Raw genomic sequence first — 22,476 nt, forward strand, 5'->3', positions numbered from 1 at the left:
GCAAAAAATCATCTCTTACCAACAAGAATTTAACTTAACAGTCAGATTAAGCAATCCACATTCTAGCTACACACACACACACACACACACACACACACTATCGAGCATGTTCTGCTGCAAGCATAACACCTGCTCCAGCTTCACAAATGCAGGTATGAGAATTCCTTTTACTCATCACCCTTACCACAGTCGACTGATTAACTAGCGGTATTTTAATCTGATGACAGCGTAATTTTCATTTTATTCTTGTTACCACCAGACGATCTCAACTCGGATCCCCTGATAGGATATTCTCCCGCATTTGGTCCTGATCAGCTAGTCAGGTCCAGGTACGGGTAAGGGGATGGGTCTATTATGATGGCAGGTGTAAGAAAGACCAGCCTCTGGCTGTCAGTCCCTGCTGCGGATGTCACTGATTGCACATTGCACAGTTGACCCTTGTGCGATGTGGTGCGGTGAGGATCTGGTCCGTTCTCCCCCTTTGGGGGCCTAAGGATAATTTAGCAGATGAATGTGTTTGAATGGATGAGTAAATGGGGAGTGTAATAAATCGTCCTGTCTTCGGCTACCTCCCTTTCCTTGTGGAAGCAGCCTAGGTATATAGATAGATAGATAGAAAATCTTGATGCGTGTCGATACAGAACTTTCCTTACACTTGTTGTACCGCTAGTGTTCTTCACCAACTGAATAAAACTTCTTTAAAGTATGAAGAACTAACCAAGGATATGATTGTGCAGGACTCAGATAAGGTTAACTGATACATGCTCAGAATGGTTACTGCCAAGTGATTCCTATATTCCTTTTTATCTTTACAAGGATATATGATATTACTCGATACTGATGTAGTTCCAAATCGTAAACGTAGAGTCTGTGAGTACTTAAATACAATCCCAATTTGCAGTGTCAATATGGTAAAATATGTCATCGGAATGCACTTAGGTTAAATTTAAAATAGTTTGTGGGCAAGCTTGACTTTTAGAAATTTGACAATAAATTTTGAAGCACATTTAAAATGGAAAATATCTGGTTTGCCTAAAACGCCGACTGAATTAGGCTATGATGGGATACAGCCTTATCACATCTGATTAACATAAAGCAGCGATAGTACCATCAATGATCGTAAGGAGGATGATGTCTTCTCTTACTTCATCTTCAATATAATGGGTCTAATATACCCTTCGACTGACCCCTGAAATACAGTTAAATGGTAATCATTTTCTTGAGGCACCTCCCCCAAAAAAAAAGAAAAAGAAAAAAGAAATGAAACATTCATCATCGGAATAATATATATACGGCCGAAAGTTCCCAAAATATAGTTAGAAGAAAAACTCTTGTTATAAACAGTAATTCTGAGGCAAAGTTATTTCACAACACTGGGACTTCAAGTTAGGCTGAATCTTTTATGGATTTTTATAATAAATTAAAAAATATATCAGAAATTAATAATAATTATAATAATAATAACTATAAAACGGAAATTGCCATTAGCAATTTCAATAACTCAATACATAACAAGCTATCACTGGAACTGGTGATTTATACGCCCTTCATATAGTGGTAATTCGAAGTGAAGAGCTGGTGTGGTAGGAGCTGCCTACTAGAAGTTTTCCGAAGCAATAAGTGGACCTTGATTTCAAGGTCACTGATTTTCTATTTCATGTTACGCCTAGGTCATTCAGTCTATAAGTCTACTGGAAAGTTTAGTAACTCTATCTTTAATCTTATGGCGGAAAATTTGAGGCATGACATCTGGAATATTTCGTAAAAGTGCCAATTTCCCCCCCCAGATGATGATCGAAAATCATCAACCAATTAGGAACCATACTCGCTTTTCGCACTGCGTCCGTTTTAAGGTTTTATTGTCTTTCTAATATTTCAGCTTCCTGTAGCTTAAGTACCGGTAGTTTTGGAGATAGTGTATGGCTAGGCTCACCTTTCTGTATTCTTGATGAATATCTAGTAGATCTGGTTGATGAATTGCCACCACAATTGGCTAAAGAGGCGAGACCCAGCTGTCTAACTAAGCTGACCATGTTTGAAGACTCTAGGCCAAATAGCCTTTGAAAAATAGCAATTATAAAATAAGCACTGAAGAATTAAAATTTCCCATAGGGATGTGGGAAGTTTTAATAACAAGTGCACTCATAATACTGTCCAAAGACAATTTTGATAAAGAAAAACTTTTCACAGCCATTGCCTACTAGAAGCTGAGCTATAAAGGGAACTTGAGGTCATGGTCACTAATTTTGTACAAGTCATCTTAGATCATTGACGGTTTAAAGTTCACCACGCTTGGTGGCAATGAGCTTTAACCCTTCAAGGAGAAAATTAGATGACATCCAGAATATTCGGAAAGTCCAAGTTTTTGCACCGCAGGTGATCTCAGAGAATAATCAGTTGATTAGAAACATTCTCTTTTCCGGACTGCGTCCCGCTTCTTTGAGCTATATTGTGGTGGAAATTTTCAGCTTCCTAGCTAAAAGTGATTCTTGACATAACATGGCTAATATTCACTTTTCTGTGTTCCAGATAGTATCCGTAGATCCGGTTAATGGAATGCCACCATATATGGCCAAAAGATGCGGATATCTGTCTTCGACTAAGTTGGACCACAGGTTGAAGGCTCCAGGCCAAATAGACTCAGAAAGTTCACAATTTTAACAATAATAATAATAACAATAATAATAATAATAATAATAATAATAACAAAACCGGTAACAGAATTTCCCACAAGGATGTAGGAAACAACTATAATAATTATGATAATACTAATTAAAATAAAATGTGGAGAGAGAGTTTCCTTATTACCACTGGGTAGGGGAAGGGTGATACTCCACCATCCGTGAATAACCCCTCGTGCTGCAAATCAAGGCACTGAAAGATCGAGGACGAGTTACTGAAAACCACGCCTGCACTAGTTTCTCAGAGGCTATTAAAGAGAAGTATAAGATGAATGTTTAAATACTCTATGCTGCGAATAATAAATGTGAGAGTTTTTTTTCCTCGACACTAAGTTTTCACCTCAACTAACTGCCGGCTTCCATGATTTTCTAATCCAGAGATCAGTAACTATCTGATCATAGAACAATACTAGTTACAATAACAGCACAATAATCAGTATGTTTCTTATAATTTGAAATATATAAAAAAAGACAGAAATTCACAATAAGTTCTTATATAAAATCATATGAAATCTTCCTAAACTTATACAATGCAACTGTAAAGCATATCATTTATTTGACACTGTGTTGCCGAGTGGATCCATAGTGACCATACTGTAGGCTGGGAGTCATCTTTATACCGTCTGGAGAAGACTGATATTTCAAGCATAAAGTCAATGTGTGGAGGATGGGATTTACACATTACTCAAAAACGGTCCAGCAGTATTATGAAATCCGAGTACTTGAAAAGTTGAAATCAGATAAAATTATTTTATGTGTCAAGTTAGCGGTGTAATACCGGTGAGAATATAAAATGTAGCGAGTTTTTCCTTGAGGGCTGATGGGTATTTCATGTTTTCATTTATCAGGTATGTCAATGTTAGGGAGCGTCCACACATCGCACCCTCGAACGTGTGTTGACAACAACAGCTGGGCAAACATGTTTGGGATAGATGTATGCAGCAGTATTTTGGAAAGATGTATGCAAACATGTTTCAGAGCAGCTCCGAGCTTACTAGCAGCAGAGGTGATGAGATAGGCGTGGTCCATACGAGGCAGCTGGAAACTTCATAATGTTGTTAACATGGTCTGGACGCCGCTGTTCCGAGCATGTTTGCAGCATTTTCGTTATTGGCTGTGCTGTTTACATGTTGCCAGCACTTGTTATAGCACACATGTGAACGCGCCCTTACTGTCAAAAACTGTGGATCTAACTTCCCCTTCACGCCGTCACACGAACGCAGCCCTACTGTCAAAAACTGCGGATTTAACTTCCCCACGCCTGACGGCGTGAAGGGGAAGTTAAATCCACAGTTTTTGACAGTAAGGGCGAGCGTTCACACGTGTGGGCGTGAAGGGGAAGTTAAATCCACAGTTTTTGACAGTAAGGGCGATGTTCACACGTGTGGGCGTGAAGGGGAAGTTAAATCCACAGTTTTATTGTGCAAGGGCGCGTTCACACGTGTGCTGTAACAAGTGCTGGCAACATGTAAACAATACGACCGTAAATGCTGACAAGTCAACCTAACCTAACCATCCCTATTCTGCAATGGAAATGTAGGTGAAAAATCGACAATAATTATGACAATAACTATAGGGAACCCATCTGAAACTCATTCAAGACACCGAAGATCATAAGATTATTAAAATTACATAAGTTTCAGTACTCTCTTTTTGTAAACTTTGAGAGTAACCTTACAAAGATCTTCGAACCAAACAGAAAAATACATCGGTAATAAGAAAAAGATGATGCTCTCGAACGTGTACAAAAACGGGTTCATGCGCTTTTACACTCATGGATCAAAATTCACAAATAATTCTTATTATCAGCTCCCTGGTGTAACGGATTTGCTTTTGAAGGAAGGACAGGGGCAGTGACGAACCTTCTATGTCTGTTCTATCTGCAAAATCAAATCTTAGTTAACAGAAGAAAATTAACAATTTATCATCATCATCATCATCATCATCATCATCGTCATCATTATTATTGTTGCTGTTATTGTTCTGCAAGGAGAGATGAGTTCAGAGACTTCCCATATCTTGTTCTTCCTGACTTACGAGAGGGAATTGTTCGTAAGGTCATCAAGAACTAACACCTTCACTCAGATGATGCATTTTCATTTAGTTCTTGTTACCACCAGATCATTTTATTTAGCTTCAGCGATTTTTCGAGACGGACGGGATAGATGCATGCTACAATTCTTTAATATCCTCAGCACAAGATGTCTTGCCTTACTAAACATCGTAAGAATTAGCCGGAATGAAATACTAGAAGACGCCATGGGACTGAGGAAAAATGTTAAGAAGTAGGAATGACAAAAGTGCACCGATATGAATAAAAAAGCACAGAAACAAGAGAGCTTTCAGGATGAGAGATTTGGAGATCTATACCCATTACTACATTCCACACTTTAGCCCCAGAGTTGTAGCTGGTGGATGTAGTAATGGGTATAAGTCTCCATATCTCCTCCCATCCTGAGTGCTCTCTTGTTTCTGCGCTTCCTTCATCTCTAGTCTGTGCACTTATGCCATTCCTACTTCTTAACAATCATTTTTGAAGATTTTTATTTGTTTTCTAGTTTATTTTTATTTTTTTGTGGAAGTATAATTGTGCATAAAGTGTTTGATTTTGGATTGTTACATGCATAGCATACTGAAAGACTAAAACGAGGGTGCCCGCCCATGAAAAGAAGTGTTTTGGTATGTTCTTTAACTGTAAGCGAGCTGTACCTAGCCAATATTTCGCAAAATGGCGTGCTTGCGGGTGACTGTGATGGGGTTTTCAGGCCGTAACTCGCTATCCGTAGCCTGAATAGTTTCAAAACATGAAAAGAAACTTCTACACTTGACAAGGAGCATTTTGGTGGATAGTACGCTCGCGTACGCCAATTTGTTTCGGAGTTATGACCGATGAAGAAAAAAGAAAGAACAAAATCGATATTTTTGCGGTTCGATTTTGCGACCCTTACGAAGGTTAGCAACTCTTTGCCAGTGGTTTTGTACTTGAGTAAGCTTTGCGACCATTTTCCTTCGAATGCTCCTATACCCTATAAGAGAGGACACCACTCTGAACCTAAACCATTCCTATTTACTTGATTACGAGAAACAGCATTCGGGGACGTGGTCCAAGCATCCTCAAATGGTGTTTCTCTGTACCTTGTCTAACTTTATGATATAAATAAATGAGCATAAATGATATTCCCATGTAATTTTTTTTTTTTTTTTTTTTTTAATGCGAGGAAGAAGGAACCAAAGGCCATGAGCCCGCAGTAACAGTTCCCTCCAAGAGAAAAACAAAATACAATATAGAGCCAAATTCAAGATCCAATTCACAAAATTCACAACCAATTCACAAAATTAACCTCTAAGGAAGAATTGTTACAGGGATTCATATTTACAGACTCAACTAAGCTTAAGTTTTACATAAGACTGCATCTTAATATATTCAAGTTTACCGATAACAGCTAACAAACATATCACAACTAAGCCAGAGAAATTACTTTAATAATATATTGCAGCTAAATGAAACAACTCGCAATAATAAATTTCAGTTATGGAGACTTATTAAAAAATGCCACGATCGTTTACAAATATGACCCCGAAGATCTCTCCAAATCACAAGAGACAACTGACCCCGCTTACAGTATGCAAGGACTTACTATTTTTAGACGAGAAGCAGCTTTTCCATCCCAGACGACTGTAATATTCCAATCTTAAAGGTGTCTTGCAAAACTTGAGGCATATAATTGCCATAGGGGTACAGACCAGTTCAAGAAGTGGCGTACTGTGGCTCATTTTTCGTAGCTGATCATCACTTACAGGATTCGCTACTAATTTTCAAGATTACTCACTACCGTTATTTTTCACCAACAAAGACCTTATTCTTGTTATCTGTTTATCTTTTTCCGTGATTTCATGAAAAAAATCATAATTTTGTTTATTTCTTATCTTTTCCTTTCGTTTTTTCTTTTTGTCACCAAATCTGTTTATCATCAATGTCTTACCAGTAAACTGAAGATCACTTGACGATTGGTATTCGTTTATCAGCACAAGGATATATTAATTTTGTTTTCTTTATATCTGTGACATCTAAAATCCAACAGCGCATTTGTTACCAATTCTGATATTGCCATCAAGGCTCTCAACTAAACTACAGTCACTATTGTTATTTCATTATGACTCAGCAGTGTTATTTGTTTTGATCATTATCACTGAGTATTCTTATTTGCTTATCATTTCAGAGTCATCTTAGAACTAAATCTCTATTACTTTTGTAAATAATTTGTAATTATCTGTTGTTTCATTGCTAAATTCAAGATTATCCACAATTATTAGTCACTGACCAAGAAGGATATATATTCCTTTATTATCTGTTTATGTTTCACTGGTCTTACAACTAAAATACAACCTCATTTACTACTGGTGTTCCTTTTTATTATGCAGGTTCTCAGCAAATATTTCGTATTACATTCGCTACATATGTTTATCGCTATCAGTTGTTTCAATACTGAAGTTCATGATCACTTACAAGTTTGCTTAATTTTTCATCATCAGGCATGTCACTTTTGCTATCAGTTTATCTCTGTTAAGTCTCACTGCTAAAATCTGTCTAATTGTTGCTATTCGTTTATCGTTATACTTATTCTAATAACGGCATCACAGCATGACTATTATCATTGGTCAGTCATTATCAGGGTCTAAACTACTAAATCTCGGTATCACTTTCGTTAATTGTTTATCACCATTTATCAGTAAGACGGGTCTCAGTACTATAAACTCATTACTGTTGGTTTTCGTTCATTAGAATCCTGTGTCTCCCTTACATAGTTCAGGTTCAATGTATTAATCCGTTTATCATCAGCAAAAAGTTCAGTCAGTCAAGGGCGAATACGAACGCGCGTACCACCTCTCACCAGCACAACTGTACTACCTGCTAGCTAACGTGATTTATTGATTCGTGAGGCAAAAGGAGTGTAAAAATAAGGCAGGAAACTTACATACCCGCGCTTAGAAGTGTGACGTCAACCCCATCCACTATCCGTCCTGCCATCTGTTGTCATGACGTCTTACTAAGGACGGAAGAAAATATTTACAAACGTTATCATATATTGACGTAGAATACAATATTCATATAAAGACAGATAGATACGGATATATGTGTGAAGACAGAGGGGGAGAGAGACTACCGTGGAATGTCAGAAGGCTCGTAGCACAAGTCAGATCATTGTCTGTAAACAGGGCATGATGATGATGATGATGATGATGATGACGGTTATTATTATTACGCCACAAGTATCTGCAAACGCTTTCAGAACAATGTATTTTGTAGTATATTCTTGTTGTTGTCAATCGATATTATTCATCTTAGAAAGGTCCAAGGTTATAATTATTCAGTGATGACTTCCTCGCCATTTCATTTCGAAAAGTGACTCCTAAACTGACTCAAATCGTCTGCGGTTGCAAGTATAAAAGACAAAAGAAATCTTGATGGTAAAGGGCATAAATATATTTTATGCCCTATTCACAAATATTGCCTTCCGAGTTGAACTGTTATACGTTTGCGGACAAACTCTTCTTTGATACACTATTTAAGTATTACAATACTGACACAGAATTTGTATGCCCGTATATATATGCGTTTATGAGACAAAATTCAAAACGTTGATGAAAAGTTTTAAATGAAACTGGTTGATGTCCTTTGAGGTCGTAATTTGGTTGCCACTTGCGACAATGAAGCGCAGTGACCTAAAAGTGCTAGTTGTGCTTATTAACCCTCCTGAGGTAGCCTGGGGGTCTATTAGACCCCACGCTAGGTTTCTTAGTGTTTTTCATATAGTACTATAAGGTCTTGGGATCCAGTTTTCCCTTTACGTTCCTGACTAGTATACTAGTTTAGGGAGATGATGGGGTCGGTTCGGGATCTGGCTCTGTTTTCGTGCTAAAGGGCCCCTGGGGTCCACTGGACCCCAGGTTACCTAACCTGTGATTTTTATTCCCATATATATCTTCCATATCAAAAATGATTTATTATGACATGTGCTTCTCTTTCTTCCTAAAGATACATTGGCCATTGGCCTACAGCAGGCACTGATAGAAAACTGATGGAACATATCAGTTTTGGTATGGCAGCCACTAATTTCAGTTGGTATAAAATTTGTCAATGTTTTAATTCTAATTTTCCCTACAATACTTCGTCTCTTGTATTTTCATACATTTTGCACCAAATTGAAGGAAAAAGAGTACAGAAATTGTGTACAAGTGATTGTTTGAATAAAGGTGTTGTGTTTTTTGTGATTTTCTAAAGATTGGGGTCTCGCAGACCCCAGATTACCTGACATCTTATGGGAGTTCTAGGGTTACCTTACAAGGTTAAGTAGTTCTGGATGTCCTGTCGACTGACATTCCATTCACGGAGTTAACTTATTTCTGATACCTTACTTGCCATTCCATTCCCTACTTACTGGCACTCCTGCTTTGGTAGTTAACTCCATTTTGATGCCTTACTCTCCAGTCTTATTATTGAAGGTTAAGCCCGTTCTCATAGCCTACCTTACAGTTCCAGTTTTGGCAAATTAAATCCTGTGATCCCATAACTTACATTTCCTCTTCTTGCAGGTGTCACAGTGACATCCGCACCAGCGGGTCCCACATGGCATCAGCCTGTACCGTACTCAAGCCGTCGTATGAGCAGGGGCAACGGCAGTGTGATCCTGAGTGGCAGCAGCAGCCGACCTGTGGAGCCCATCAAGCCTCTGCTGGACCTGAGTGCCGGTTCAGTGGGGGGAACGGGGCTTCCTACGCCACTCCATCCCGTGTTTGACCAGGCCGCTCCTCGCAATGTATCCAGCCTCGCCAACAGCGCTGCCTATCTTCATTGCCTCGTCCACAACCTTGGCGATAAGAGTGTATGTAATGCCCACATTATTAAGGAATTCTTAGTTAACGAATGTAATAATGATCACATTATTCCATCCCTCCAATTCGAAAAGTCTCCACCGACCTAAATAAAATTGCCACAGTGTAACGAGGATAGAACGTAATAGACAGTCTCTGCTGACATTCCCCACCAACACACCCTAACAGTCTAACAATCACTGTTGTGCACTTTAATACACCATAATTCACACACACTGTAATACTAACACACCATGTAATACATACTAATAAATATTTGACTCACCTCTAACGCCTCCTAATATGACGTGACCTATGGCAGTGCGACATACATATCCAAGCTATGGGCCGCTATATCTATAATCCACCAAACACTATACTCCAAGTCACACAATAACACACACTAAAAGAACATATAACGTTCCCTAACACGCCTGTAACACACCACTAGGTATCGTGAATCAAAGTACATGATCTAGCCTACACATCTTAACTGGGGCTGCTTCACTTACACCACACCACTGCATACTCTATCGCGCATACAACGCACCTTAACACGCATCTAACACCCTTTGCTATCATGGATCAGAAAGTGTGATCTGCACATAACAGCTGCAGGCTCCCACACCTACACCACCACACCATTACACACCCCAACACACCATATAACACATCCTAGCATACTACATACCACATCCTAACACACCATATAATACACCCCATGCATCATGCATCAGACAGCTTGGCCTATACGTCCTAACTGCAGATCGCTGCACATACACCAGCGACCAGAGGTTCGGAAAGATAAACTCTCCAGTGAACGCACCATATGGCAAGTGTTTAATACATCCCCATAGGGGACTCACGGATGAAAAAGCGTGAGCTACACATCCTAACTGTAAGCCACTACATCTGCAGTACACCATTACCCATCCCAGCACAACATAACACACAGTATCACACCTCTAACATTTCCAGGCATCAAGGATCTAACAGCATAATCTACACATTCTAACCCGGGGTCGATACACTTCCATCACTCGCCTGAGCTTCGAGGTCATGTACTGGTCATAGCACACACCATACAGTACTCTTTAACACAAATGACCTCCTAGCACTCTTTAACACACCTTAACATACTCCTGACACGTCCTCATGCAGGTGTCGTGGATCAGACAGCGTGACTTACACATCCTGACGGTGGGCCGGTACACCTACACCACCGACCAGAGGTTCGAGGTGATACACTCGGCCGATTCTCAGGACTGGATACTCAAGATTGGGTACGCTCAAGTACGGGACTCCGGCGTGTACGAGTGTCAAGTGTCCACTAAACCCGTGCGATCGTACCAGGTCTACCTCAATGTTTTTGGTGAGTTAACCTCTGCTACCTTTTCATATTAGACATCTTACGAGTAATCCTTGTTATAATGCATCCACTGCACCAAGTTGGTTCGCCCACATCACGACTGCTTCAACGTTCCTTTTCTTTAATTATTTCGTATCAAGTCCACCTCAATATGTTTGTCAAACACTCGGTACCTTCAATCCTAGTCCCATCATATAGTGCGTTGGAACAGGTCTACCACAACGTCTTGGGTGTATTTACAGGTACCTGCTTTCTTTGTTTTATGTATTATTTGCCCTCTTGGCTCTGATACTTCCACATCATTCACATTACCAACCTGGTCCTTATTCGGTGAGAACAGTTAAATATTTTCCCACTGCCTTTGTCATATGATGCATAACATGACTGCGTCACCAAATCACGTCTGCCTCAATGTTTCTGTGCGTATACCGGCTATCACCAAACTAGTGGTAAAACATTTCTCTGATATATCTGTCGTTTGATACAGCTTAATATTGATATTTATTCTACGTTCCCATCAAGGTAATCAGTTCCTATGTACCAGATGAATCCCTGAAATGTTTAACTGTCATTTTTTTTTTTTTTAGTAATTCATTTGTCTTAATTAATAATGCTTACTTCATCAAATAATTCTGCTCATATTATATCTTCCTCTGTACAGTATGGTCGGTGAGTCAGTAAAATATTACTTGCTATCTCAGTCTCATGTGAACTCTTACTAGTGCTTCTGGTCCTATTATTCATGCATCACCTAACCTGTTTACTCGTATTAGGATTACCTCAACATTTTTGGTAAGTCTACAGAAAGAAGTGTAGCATAAGCAAGTTATTTCATATTCTTTGTCCGAATACATGCACTCCATCATGCCAATCACGTATGATAGGTTTGTTTCATCGTGGGTATAGATGGGAAATGGATCAGAAGTGCTTACGTTATTCGTCCTCCAGTATTCTCCAATTTATTCCAGTAAAAGACTGACTTTTTTTTTTTTCAGCTGAGAGCGAATGTAAGAGCCTGAGAATGCTTATATTATCACAATCAACCAATTCTTCATCGGGAAAACTCTAGTATTCTATTCTGACTAACGCCAGATAGTTTTACTTAATTTAGAGGGGGTCACAGAAGGCTGAGAATGCTAGTGTTCAGTACACAGAGACCATCTTCAAAGGGACTGCCCTTTTGAAGCCAGTTCCCTCTCAGTCTCCAGAGTTTTGTGAACGACAGCATCCAGTGTACCAGCATCATCATGAAAGAAAGAGTAATGGAACATGGTGGTGGAGAGTTAAGGGTTAGATATTGCTGACGAGAATGCAACATATTTAGGCAGTACTCAAGTTGCTGCAATTTCCTACGTGTCTTGAAACTCTCAAAATATATGTGAAAACCATAACCGCACTGTAGCAACGTAACTATATATTATATACACGGAAGCGAAAATGACAGGCGGTACTCAGCTGAACATCCTTGGCTAACATTTTGTGCCTATGATTGCGGAAAGAGTAAATAAAAGGTGGTTCACTACTATAAGGCCCAGAAAAAAAAAAAAATTCAGTGTTTTAGTAATTAATGAACCAATTTAAGTGAAGTTTGTTGAAATAATCAACAGTTAAACCAAGTTTTGAAGCGGTCTCCTTCAGTGTTCAAACACAAAGGAACCTGGTGTTTAAACTTGCGAATTTTTGGTGCAGCTTATCCAGTAAGATGGCTGCATTGTCCCTAATGATGTCTGCTTTTCCATGGATGTGACCCACTGACAAGAGAAAAAATTCCTGGGTAAAAAATAAATAAATAAATAAATAAACAAACAAACAAACACATAAGCACACAGTAAGTTTCCGAGTACCGCAAGATCACTGGATCCATGCAGCTAATTAATTCACCTCCACTCAACGAAGCGCTGGTGACAGATCTGCATTTTTCATTTCCACCACATGCCCCCTTAACTTCAGATGTCGGGGAGTTTCCCAAATGCATTATCATTTAAATCCATCCATTAACAATAGATGTACTGGAGCTATTCTCTGCCTCAGAGGAGTGAATCTCCTTGGACCATTGCTTTGCTTAAACTTACTTTATATCCAATTTTAACTAACACCATACGTCTATAATTATTCAGCCCAGAAAACTTGTTACGACCTTTGCTTTAAAACATGTCAACGATTTTATTCGCCAATGGAGCTTCCCAGAGATTCAGAGGTAACCTTAATACAGTTAGACACGAACTTTGAACCGCATTCGTTAATTCCAGACTATTTATTCAAACAAGAAATTCCGCCACAGCCAAAGGGTATGCCTCATGACTAGGGGAGGAATTCCTTAACTAACAGCAGACTCTAAAATAATAACATTAAAAATAATAATAATAATACAAATAATAATAATAGTACATATACTACTACTACTGCTACAAATGTTTAAAATTACAAGTATTAATAATAGCGTTCAAAATTTAAAGAAATCATGCAGGTAGGGTTACAACTTGTACAATCGCGTCAATGAGTCCTGATACACATGTAGTCGTGTTGTATACTGTTGTGTCCACTGCTGATAGGATATTGAACTCTTTCACTTGCTACCCGGCCAGAATATGTTCAATATATCAGGCAGTAAGCGTAAACGTTCCATATTCCAAAAGCAGTGAGCACTACAACAGACAACACGCCCACGTGTGTATCGGGACTCATGATCGTGACTGTACCTAACCTCTTTTACTACGAGGCATCTAATATACCATAGCAATAGCCGTGTGTGTGTGTGTGTGTGTGTGTGTGTGTGTGTGTGTGTGTGTGTGTGTGTGTGTGTGTGTGTGTGTGTGTGTGTGTGTGTCTTTTGGACAGCCAAAACTACACATTCAAATCGCACCAAAATTGACACAAAAATCGCAAAAAAAATCGCTTATGTGAAAAAACTTGGTCCCATCACGATTGAAAAACTTTTACTATATTTAATGAGCGATCAAAGTTTGACCCAAAAACGCCGCTCCCGGCACCCGGTCGGTTGCCTTGGCCGAGTGGTTAATATCTCGGACTTGCGTGCGGACAACTTAGGTGGGCCAACTGACACGATCAATTGGTTAGCCACAAATAACACGATCAATTGGTTAGCTGCAAAAAATCCAAATGACAATGTTAGAGTAGAACAGCACATAAACGGACCATCATGGGCCCTTCAATGTCGCATTGGCGGATGATAGTGACAGCGTTAGACTAGAACAGCACATAAACGTGACTCAGATTACCTGAAATGATCGCAACGCGTGCACGAAGCGCGAAAAAAAAAAGTGAGAAGCACGAGAAAGCGAGTGAGCAGTGCGAGAGCCCTCCGCAGGAGCAAGTGCGAGAGGGCCCGAAGGGCCCACGAGCACTTGTCTACTCTAAGATCAACAGACTAAGAAAGGTAATCATGCCCAATGGACTCTTTTGTGTCCACTGAATGCACCTATTCCCTATCAGTCTATATCAGGATCGTACCTGACAGCTCTTCGGATTTCATATTTGTTCAATTCGTGTTACCTCAAGACGATTTTATTCGTCACCCTTCGAAACAAAGGTGTTAATTAAATTTACAGTAAGTCTAAACCATCCTCGTTAAAAACTTTCTCGAGCCGAATAAAATCTTCTTATGGTAACAAAAATGTAAAATTCAGCACTGTAACAAAGCGGTTAATATTAATTTACATTAGTGTGCATTAGATTATATGATGATGACGATGATGATGATGATGATGATGATGATGTTTTTGCAATCGAAGTCGACATTTAAAAAAAAAAAAGTAAATGTCACAAAATTGAATGTAACGTATTAACTATGCCACTACGGAAGATGAGTTACAAAGCCTATCGTCCACAATGCGTCCTAAGGCAGAATTTCGCCGCCTCGTCACCGTAATGTGAGGAAATAACTCACACGACCGTAAATATCGGTCTCAATAGGGTAAGGTCACAGCTACAACGCTTCACTGTTGGGTCAGATTTGGTCCACGTTATGCTGATCCTCGGATTTAGTGCTGCGTTCATGAATCTCCCAAAAGAGGAGATAATTATGCTCCACAGACCTAGTCTAACCGTGAAGTGATTTAACTGAGATTTAAGTCCTTTCATGCCCATAATTATTTCACTGTCGCTTATTCCTTCACATTAGGGAGCAAATTTCTGGTCGGCCTCGGACATTTCGTAACACCACATCCTCAGTGATGCATTTTGCACATCGCTCCTTAAACATTCTCTTATACAGTACTCATACAAACTGTGTCTATATTAAACAGATATACTTAAGATGGAAACAAACCAGAGAAGAACGGCCATAGACAAGGTCTGCGCATATATGTTCAAAAATAGCCTTCCAAAAATATAGTCTTAACTCCACTCTCTATATGAATATCTGGGAATATAGTTTATGTGTGATATCGTTTATTCTGGTTTAGTGAATTCTGTCCTGGCTAAGGTGGTGGTGAGCATCATCCACTCACTGAATGTAAAGCTACTTACATCTTCCTAAGGTCACTCTACCGTCCATTGAGCGACAAGTCTAATGGTTTCCTGTAATTCAAGAAATCATTTACACAAGGTGGTAACAATATAACCAAATATCGGATTGATGTGGAGCCTACTATGGTGCCCCTATTACTCGTAACTGGATGAAGAGATGCAACCGTGGCGCCCATCCGGTAGCCAAATCTCTCACTCTTCTCCGCGTCTCGCGGTGGAGAGATACTGTCCCCTGTAAGGGAAATCGGTTAACTGCAAGGGGTGACCCTATAAGGGCGGTTAGTTGCCTGCAGTTGATGATTTTGCTCGACCAGACTGACCAGGGTTACTACTAGTACTGTACAAGAACAACAACAACTATTACTGCTACTACTATTCCGGTTTTAAGTGATATCCTTAATTAACATATAACCAATTTACTAATACGTGAGATATAAAAATGTTTGTGCAATATATTATAATTAGGCAGACCAATAAATAATAACTTTTTTGAAATAACGACAATGCACAAGTAGCCTCCGGCCACACAATTTTGCCGGAAAAAAAGGCACGATAATTTTTCAGAAATTGTCAAAAAAAATATATATATACCGTATAAATCTTCATCTCTATCTATCTATGTCTATCTGTTTATGAATTTATCCCACAGCCAGCCCCATGGCGAGCATCGTTGGAGGCCCTGACATGCACGTGGACAAGGGCTCGACCATCAACCTTACCTGCATCGTCTCTCACAGCCCTGACCCTCCTGACTACGTGTTCTGGTACCACAACGGTGAGGTGAGCGATGATCGGATGTACGGATGGCTAGATGGTCACATGGACTGATAAATAGGTACTGTAGATAGATGAACAGACAAATTTGAGAGGTAGATAGACAGTAGGACACAGAATTAGAGCATTAAGTAAATTTCATAGATGGAGTGCAGAAGCTATAGGGGTATGTGTGTGTATATGTGAGTGTGTATGCGTGAGAGAGAGAGAGAGAGAGAGAGAGAGAGAGAGAGAGAGAGAGAGAGAGAGAGAGAGTTTTGTATGGAAGCACGCAATAATTTTTGCATGATGTGTAGTATATTTTATCAAAATTGCTCATAAGATTTCAAAGGTTGATAATATGTGTTGTCTTGTGATTGTTAATCCCTTCAGTCCTTTGACGAACGTTTCACTGCATTCTTGCTATCTCCAGACAATTCTATTCTGCTTTGAATAGACTTTTGAAACCGCAGAGACTACATGTAGACTCTTTTATTTCTCTATAATTACAAGATGTATATTGAAAAGCATAATTAATCATCTAGAGCTAGCTAGATAGCGTTAAAGTCGAGCTCCGTCCAGGTAAGTACCCTATCCTCACCTAAGACTCGACTGAGATGATCGAGATATTAAGTACCTCGCCCGGACGGAGTCCGGCAAGGTATTGTTTTTGGTCGAGTTTTTTTGCTTGTTCCTTTGTTTCTTTGCTAGCAACATAGCGGAAAACGGCAGAATGAAAGTATATGAAATTTTCAGGGTATGTGGGCACTTGTTCCACAAGGAAGTGATTAAATTTTGGAGGTAATCAAGTGACCCTGAAAGGTCAAATCAAAGACAATGATTTTCAGAGGGCAATAACTTGAAACCGGCTGAAGATAGATACATTTACTACTATCAACATACAGAAACTCCCATACGGGCTTTCATTTGGCACCAAGACGTTTGACCTTGAGTGACCTTTAATGGTCAAACTCAAGGTCACGGATATTCATGGGGCTATAAATCGAAACTGGTTGTAGATAGATATTTACTATTATGAACATAAAGGTCTCATATGAGCTTTTAATTGGTACTATGACCTTTGACCTTAAATGACCTTAAAAGGTCAAATGCGAGATCACGAATTATCAGAGGGTTATGACTTCAAAAAGGTTGAAATAAAGTAACTGTTGTCGGACGACGTTTGTTGTGCTTGGCACCAATTGTTTGTTTTGAGTGTACTTGTGATGTGATGCGATTAACCCATCAGTGGCCAGAGTTCCTGTGACAGGGATTTTGCTGGACGGGAACTAAGCGTACCGCCCTCCGCCTATCGGCTCATAGTCGCGAAGCTCATAGGTCCCTACCCCGGGGTTCCCTTCTTTATTAAATTTTGAAAATGCCCAGTTCTGTCCATGATATTGGACGCTGGCCACCAATGGGCTAAATAACAGTTGCCTTCTCTTTTATGTTGCTTGTGAAGAGGAATTATTATCCCAAACGCTAGTATGAAATGTGGATGATTATGAGGACCATTTCGCTTTGCACTTTCTTTGACATTTCTTCTGAATTCTACCCCACCTTGTCCTCTGGGGAGAATAATGGTAATGATGATAATGATGACGACGACGGCGATGATGATAATGATGACGATGGCTCCCTGTAATTCTATGTACTAATGTTTCTCTCGTACTGTGATTTATTTACACCGTGCACTCTTCCAGGTGGTGAAATACGACTCCCCGAGGGGCGGCATTACAGTGGTGACGGAGAGGGCCAAGACCACCAGGGGATACCTACTTATACAGGTGAGATGGGGGGCACGTAGGCCGACTGTTAGGTGATGGGCGACTGAGTGAGGGAGACAGATAGATTGGTGAACAGGTAGACAGGATGTTTTGTGTGAGTGGCTAAGCAGGCAAACGGGTATATATGTTAGAAGATGAGTGAATTAAGGTAAGTAAAGTTAGTTAAACAGACACTAACATACTGTAAGTAGGCTGGTAGGTCATTGTGTGGGGGAGTGAGGAAAGGAGGCAGGTTGGTGGTTAGAAAAACTGGTTGGCTGATCGGTAGGTACACAGATGAGTAAGGGATTGAAGGAAGGATGCAGGTAGATGGATGGGTAGGTAGTTAAGTGAGCGAGGAGGTGAAGGAAGGAGGCACAAAGGCAGGTAGGGAGGGAGGAAGATGTATAATAAGTGCGTAAGGGGGCGGACTCTCGCAAGTAGGTGGGTAGTTAGGTAGTAGTGAGTTAAGGTGACAGGTAGGTAAGTGTAGTAGGTATGTAACTGAACTAGGGAGTGAAGAAAGAGGCATGTAGGTAGGCAGACAAATGAGTGAATGCGTGGAGGAATGATAAAGAATAAGTGAATGGCGGTGTGAAGAAAGGGGGCATGCAGGGAGAAAGGTGGGTAGATAGGTGAAAGAGTGAAGGAAGCAGGCAATCATTTTACAAGGGTAGAGAGATTTTTTGAGTACAAGAGCACACTTAGTAATGAAGAGGTTAACGAAAGCTGTATACAGTATATCTAATCCTTCGTGTCAAAGGAAATCTCTCGATTTGTTTAAAATCATCTGGAGGTAGCGCCATAGTAGTTAAAAAAAAAAAAAAAAAAAAACTGTCGTTGTGCCAGGGTTAATTGGTTGACACCTTGTTTTGATATATATATATATATATATATATATATATATATATATATATATATATATATATATATATATATATATATATATATATATATATATATATATTGCTGACTTATGCATGCCTAATAATTACCGTACATATTTTTACATCGCTATATTCCAAGAGTTTCTGGTAGATGCAATCTATTGTATAGGTTTTCATTGCCATCTAATGTATTAATAATCCTTAGAACTCTAATGTCATCAGGGAAATTTTGATGCAACAATAACTCTTCAGTTTAGATAACAGTTTATTGTATGAATACTGACTGTTGTTTTCCTACTAAGATAATGAAGTGTACTTTAATAAAAGCCCTTCTCTCCTGTGTGGTCATACTTCAATAATTCAATTCCAAGAAAAATTAAGTCGAGCATAATTCTGAAATTAAGACCAACTATGTTTTACACTAAATCAATATCGTCAAACACATGGAGTGGAGTGGCAAGTGATGTGTGAGCCAGGAGTATACCATAACAAAGCCTTGGTAATCAATCTTGAGCAACTTTTTGTTCATTTAGAACTATGAAAAGAGGATTACTCTTGGACACTCCCACGTATTGCACACCATTTCTGGTTTTTACTGTATAATGGAAGAGTCTAATCAACGAAGAAAGCTTGCCTTCTTTACAATCTTTCTTTATCAAGCATAGACTTAATGTACACCAGGTGACTTGTGTGGCTGAAGCTATCTGCTACCATTAGCATATCTCTCTTATAAACAGATGCTTCACTACGAATGTTCTCTCTGATGTCACAAAATGTAATTTAATTTCTGGAGGATCAATTGCTTGTATATTAGTGGTGTGAGAGAGGGACGCCTTCTTGCTGAGATACCGATATCCCTCCTTTATAAAAAAAAAAAATATATATGCAATATGGCCAACATTTGTTGTAACAGGCTCCATTTTATTTCGACATTCGCGTAATGTAAAACCTTTCAGCTTCTTTAGCGTTTGTATACTAACTACATCGACTTTATGCTCTCTTCTTGCCGTTTTATATTGCATGCGTACTAGCTTTCTGTAACCATAATAATGAGCTTAAATAACATCATATGTTTATTAATATTTTCTAATTTACACATGCATATCGCATGTGTACTACCTTTTTGTAATCAACATAACGAACTTAAATAACATCATTGTGTTTATAAAAATTTCCTAATTTACTGAAGGCCCCGATGTGCAAAAATGTCCCAACTTACTTTAATATCCAAACATCTAAAGTGGTCACAATTTACACAGATTTCTGTTTACAGATGTCCTTCTGGTAAAAATGTCTCAGTATATGTGCTGAAGTGCATAATTTACAGATACAGATCCGTGCTAACACAGATTCCAGTTTATAAAGAAGTTCCTATTGGCACAGAAACCCTAATACAAAATGATGTACTTACAAACATCATTGTCAGGACAACTATAGTATTGCATTCCAGTGAACGTCAGCTAGGAGTGAGCCATAGGAGTCTGAGAGTGTTAATACTATCACCATTAACCCTTTCATGGTCAGGATTATTCTAGTGTTCCATTTCACCTCTTCCAAACAATTGTATTCATAAAAAAAGTGAGTCATAAGAACCTGAGTGTGTGAAAGACGTACTAACTTTTTGCCTTAACAGGATGCCCAGCCCTCGGACACGGGCAACTACTCCTGTGTGCCTTCCAACACAGCGTTCACCTCACTCACCGTCCACGTCCTGAACGGTGAGCCGGTAGAGGGATAGGAAGGTAGAAGGTAAGGAAGAACAGAAAAAGGAATAACGGGAGGAGAGAGAGAAAAGTGGTAAAGAAAGAATCGACAGAGGAAGACTGACAGAGACACAGGGATAAAAAGAAGCGAGTAAGGCGGGCACGTGGAGTGTGCACGGGTAAAAGTGGACAAAAGAAAATGGAATGGATTTAATAACTCTCTCTCTCTCTCTCTCTCACACACACACACACACACACTTAACTACACTGCTTCTCTCCCTGTTTACCCTCCTCTCCTCTTTCTACCCACCTACATAATATGTAGGTGGGAAGAAAGGGGAGATAAATTGATCGATCGATAGACGGACATTATATATATATATATATATATATATATATATATATATATATATATATATATATATACAGTCAAACTGTCTACCTGCCTATCTATCTGTATCTATCGATCGAGCGATCTATCTCCATAACTATCTTTATAAAATAATGATTATAATATGGCCACAGAAAGTGCTTCAGCATCATGCATTCTGCCGGTCATTGTTAGTTTGAGGACTGAAGAAAGACAGTCATGACAGGAAAAGGGAGAACAGAGAAAAAAGGTAGGGGGCGGGAAACGATGAGAGGTCGAAATCTGAGAAAGAGTATGACAGTGAGGAAGAAAAGAGGGAGGGTATGCAAAGAAGGAGAAGGAAGGGAAAGAAATGTAAGAAGGAGGAAGTAGAATGTAAGGGAGAAAAAAAAAAAAAGGAGAGAGAGAGAGAGAGAGAGAGAGAGAGAGAGAGAGAGAGAGAGAGAGAGAGAGAATCAGAAATCACAAAAATAATTTGTCCGTTTTAATGGGGTCCATATCATATCAGTTTACGAACAAACCATTTTTTTTTTTATCTTCATTGACATCCGTATTTCCCGTGCCTCTTATCAGTGTACATCTTATCATTTCCAGCACGTGTTGCGTTATTATGCCGACCGCGAGTCTAAGTGCTTAAGAGATAAGTGAATTGTGGCTTATTTTACAGGGTATGCTCGTGAGAGTTTCTTTTTCTTGTGTTTTTTATTCCTTTTGTGGATTCTGTCCGTTCTGTGTACAAGTGTGAGTAGATGACTGTGATACCGATACTAACAAAGATAGAAAACTAATGATAATGACTATGATGTCGATGTCGATAATGATATAGTAGTGAAGATAATGTACATAATGATGAGTGTTTATAATTATCATTATAATATTGACATTAATAATGATGATGACGACTGTGTGATACCGAAGTTAATGATAATGATAACTGTAACCGTGAATCCATCTCGGTTTCCAGTGTAATTCAACCACCAGTCTTTTTTTTTTTTTTAGGTGGATTTCTTTCAAATTCTAGCTTACATCATGCATCATATTCACTCTGGTAAATCCCTCTCCAGTTCTAACCTACCTTAACCACCAATAATTATTCCCAGGTGAGACTCCAGCGGCGATGCAGACCAGCAGTGGAGCCTCAGTGTTTACACTGCGTGGCTCTCTCATCACCTCCCTTCCTCGCTACCACCACCACCATCACCATCGCCTGCTCACGCTGCTGCTGCTGCTCCTCTGGAAACCGCCCGTTCTTTCTCCCGTGGGCATGGGTTGGGGAGGGGGTGGTCTGTGAGGGCGCTGGGGGGAAACTGGTGGTTGTCTATGCTGTGTCCGGAGTTCGATACCTGTGTGGACAAAAAATAAAGACTTAATAAAGATCACTTTAGTTATTTCTAAGATATATCATACCCCTCATGCACTCTTAAGAATTCAAACACATTACTTCACAGGGCTACTCCCTCATAGTCTCGCTGATCTCAACCCAATAAGCTCGTAAGGAACCTCTTACTCATGATTTCAAGCCTCTTCTCTCATGATTTTGTAACAGTCCATTCCCATAATTTCATAAGCTACACCCTCCTCGAACT

The 22,476-nt window shown here is 39.4% G+C and overlaps 1 protein-coding gene across 1 annotated transcript; it reads left to right on the forward strand.

The window, feature by feature from the left end:
• Window positions 1-106: 106 nt before the first annotated feature.
• On the forward strand, window positions 107-22,181 carry LOC145409355 (limbic system-associated membrane protein-like). Its single transcript, XM_080279824.1, has 7 exons — window positions 107-152; window positions 9,276-9,565; window positions 10,716-10,926; window positions 16,061-16,191; window positions 17,868-17,951; window positions 20,451-20,535; window positions 21,991-22,181. Exons 1-7 carry the CDS (start codon window positions 107-109, stop codon window positions 22,179-22,181), a joined length of 1,038 nt encoding a protein of 345 aa, XP_080135950.1.
• The last annotated feature ends 295 nt before the right edge of the window (window positions 22,182-22,476 follow it).

Source organism: Coenobita brevimanus, chromosome 80 (assembly GCF_032717465.1).
Source record: "Coenobita brevimanus isolate Jiangsu-jjx chromosome 80, ASM3271746v2, whole genome shotgun sequence".
NCBI classification, from domain to species: domain Eukaryota; kingdom Metazoa; phylum Arthropoda; class Malacostraca; order Decapoda; family Coenobitidae; genus Coenobita; species Coenobita brevimanus.

What these genes read in the sequence shown, in the direction of transcription:
- LOC145409355 (XM_080279824.1), top strand. Translation starts at nt 107, where the DNA reads ATGTTCTGCTGCAAGCATAACACCTGCTCCAGCTTCACAAATGCAG. An exon ending in ACAACCTTGGCGATAAGAGT is followed by an intron (nt 9,566 to 10,715) that starts GTATGTAATGCC and finishes GTCCTCATGCAG; the next exon opens with GTGTCGTGGATCAGACAGCG. An exon ending in GGGGATACCTACTTATACAG is followed by an intron (nt 17,952 to 20,450) that starts GTGAGATGGGGG and finishes TTGCCTTAACAG; the next exon opens with GATGCCCAGCCCTCGGACAC.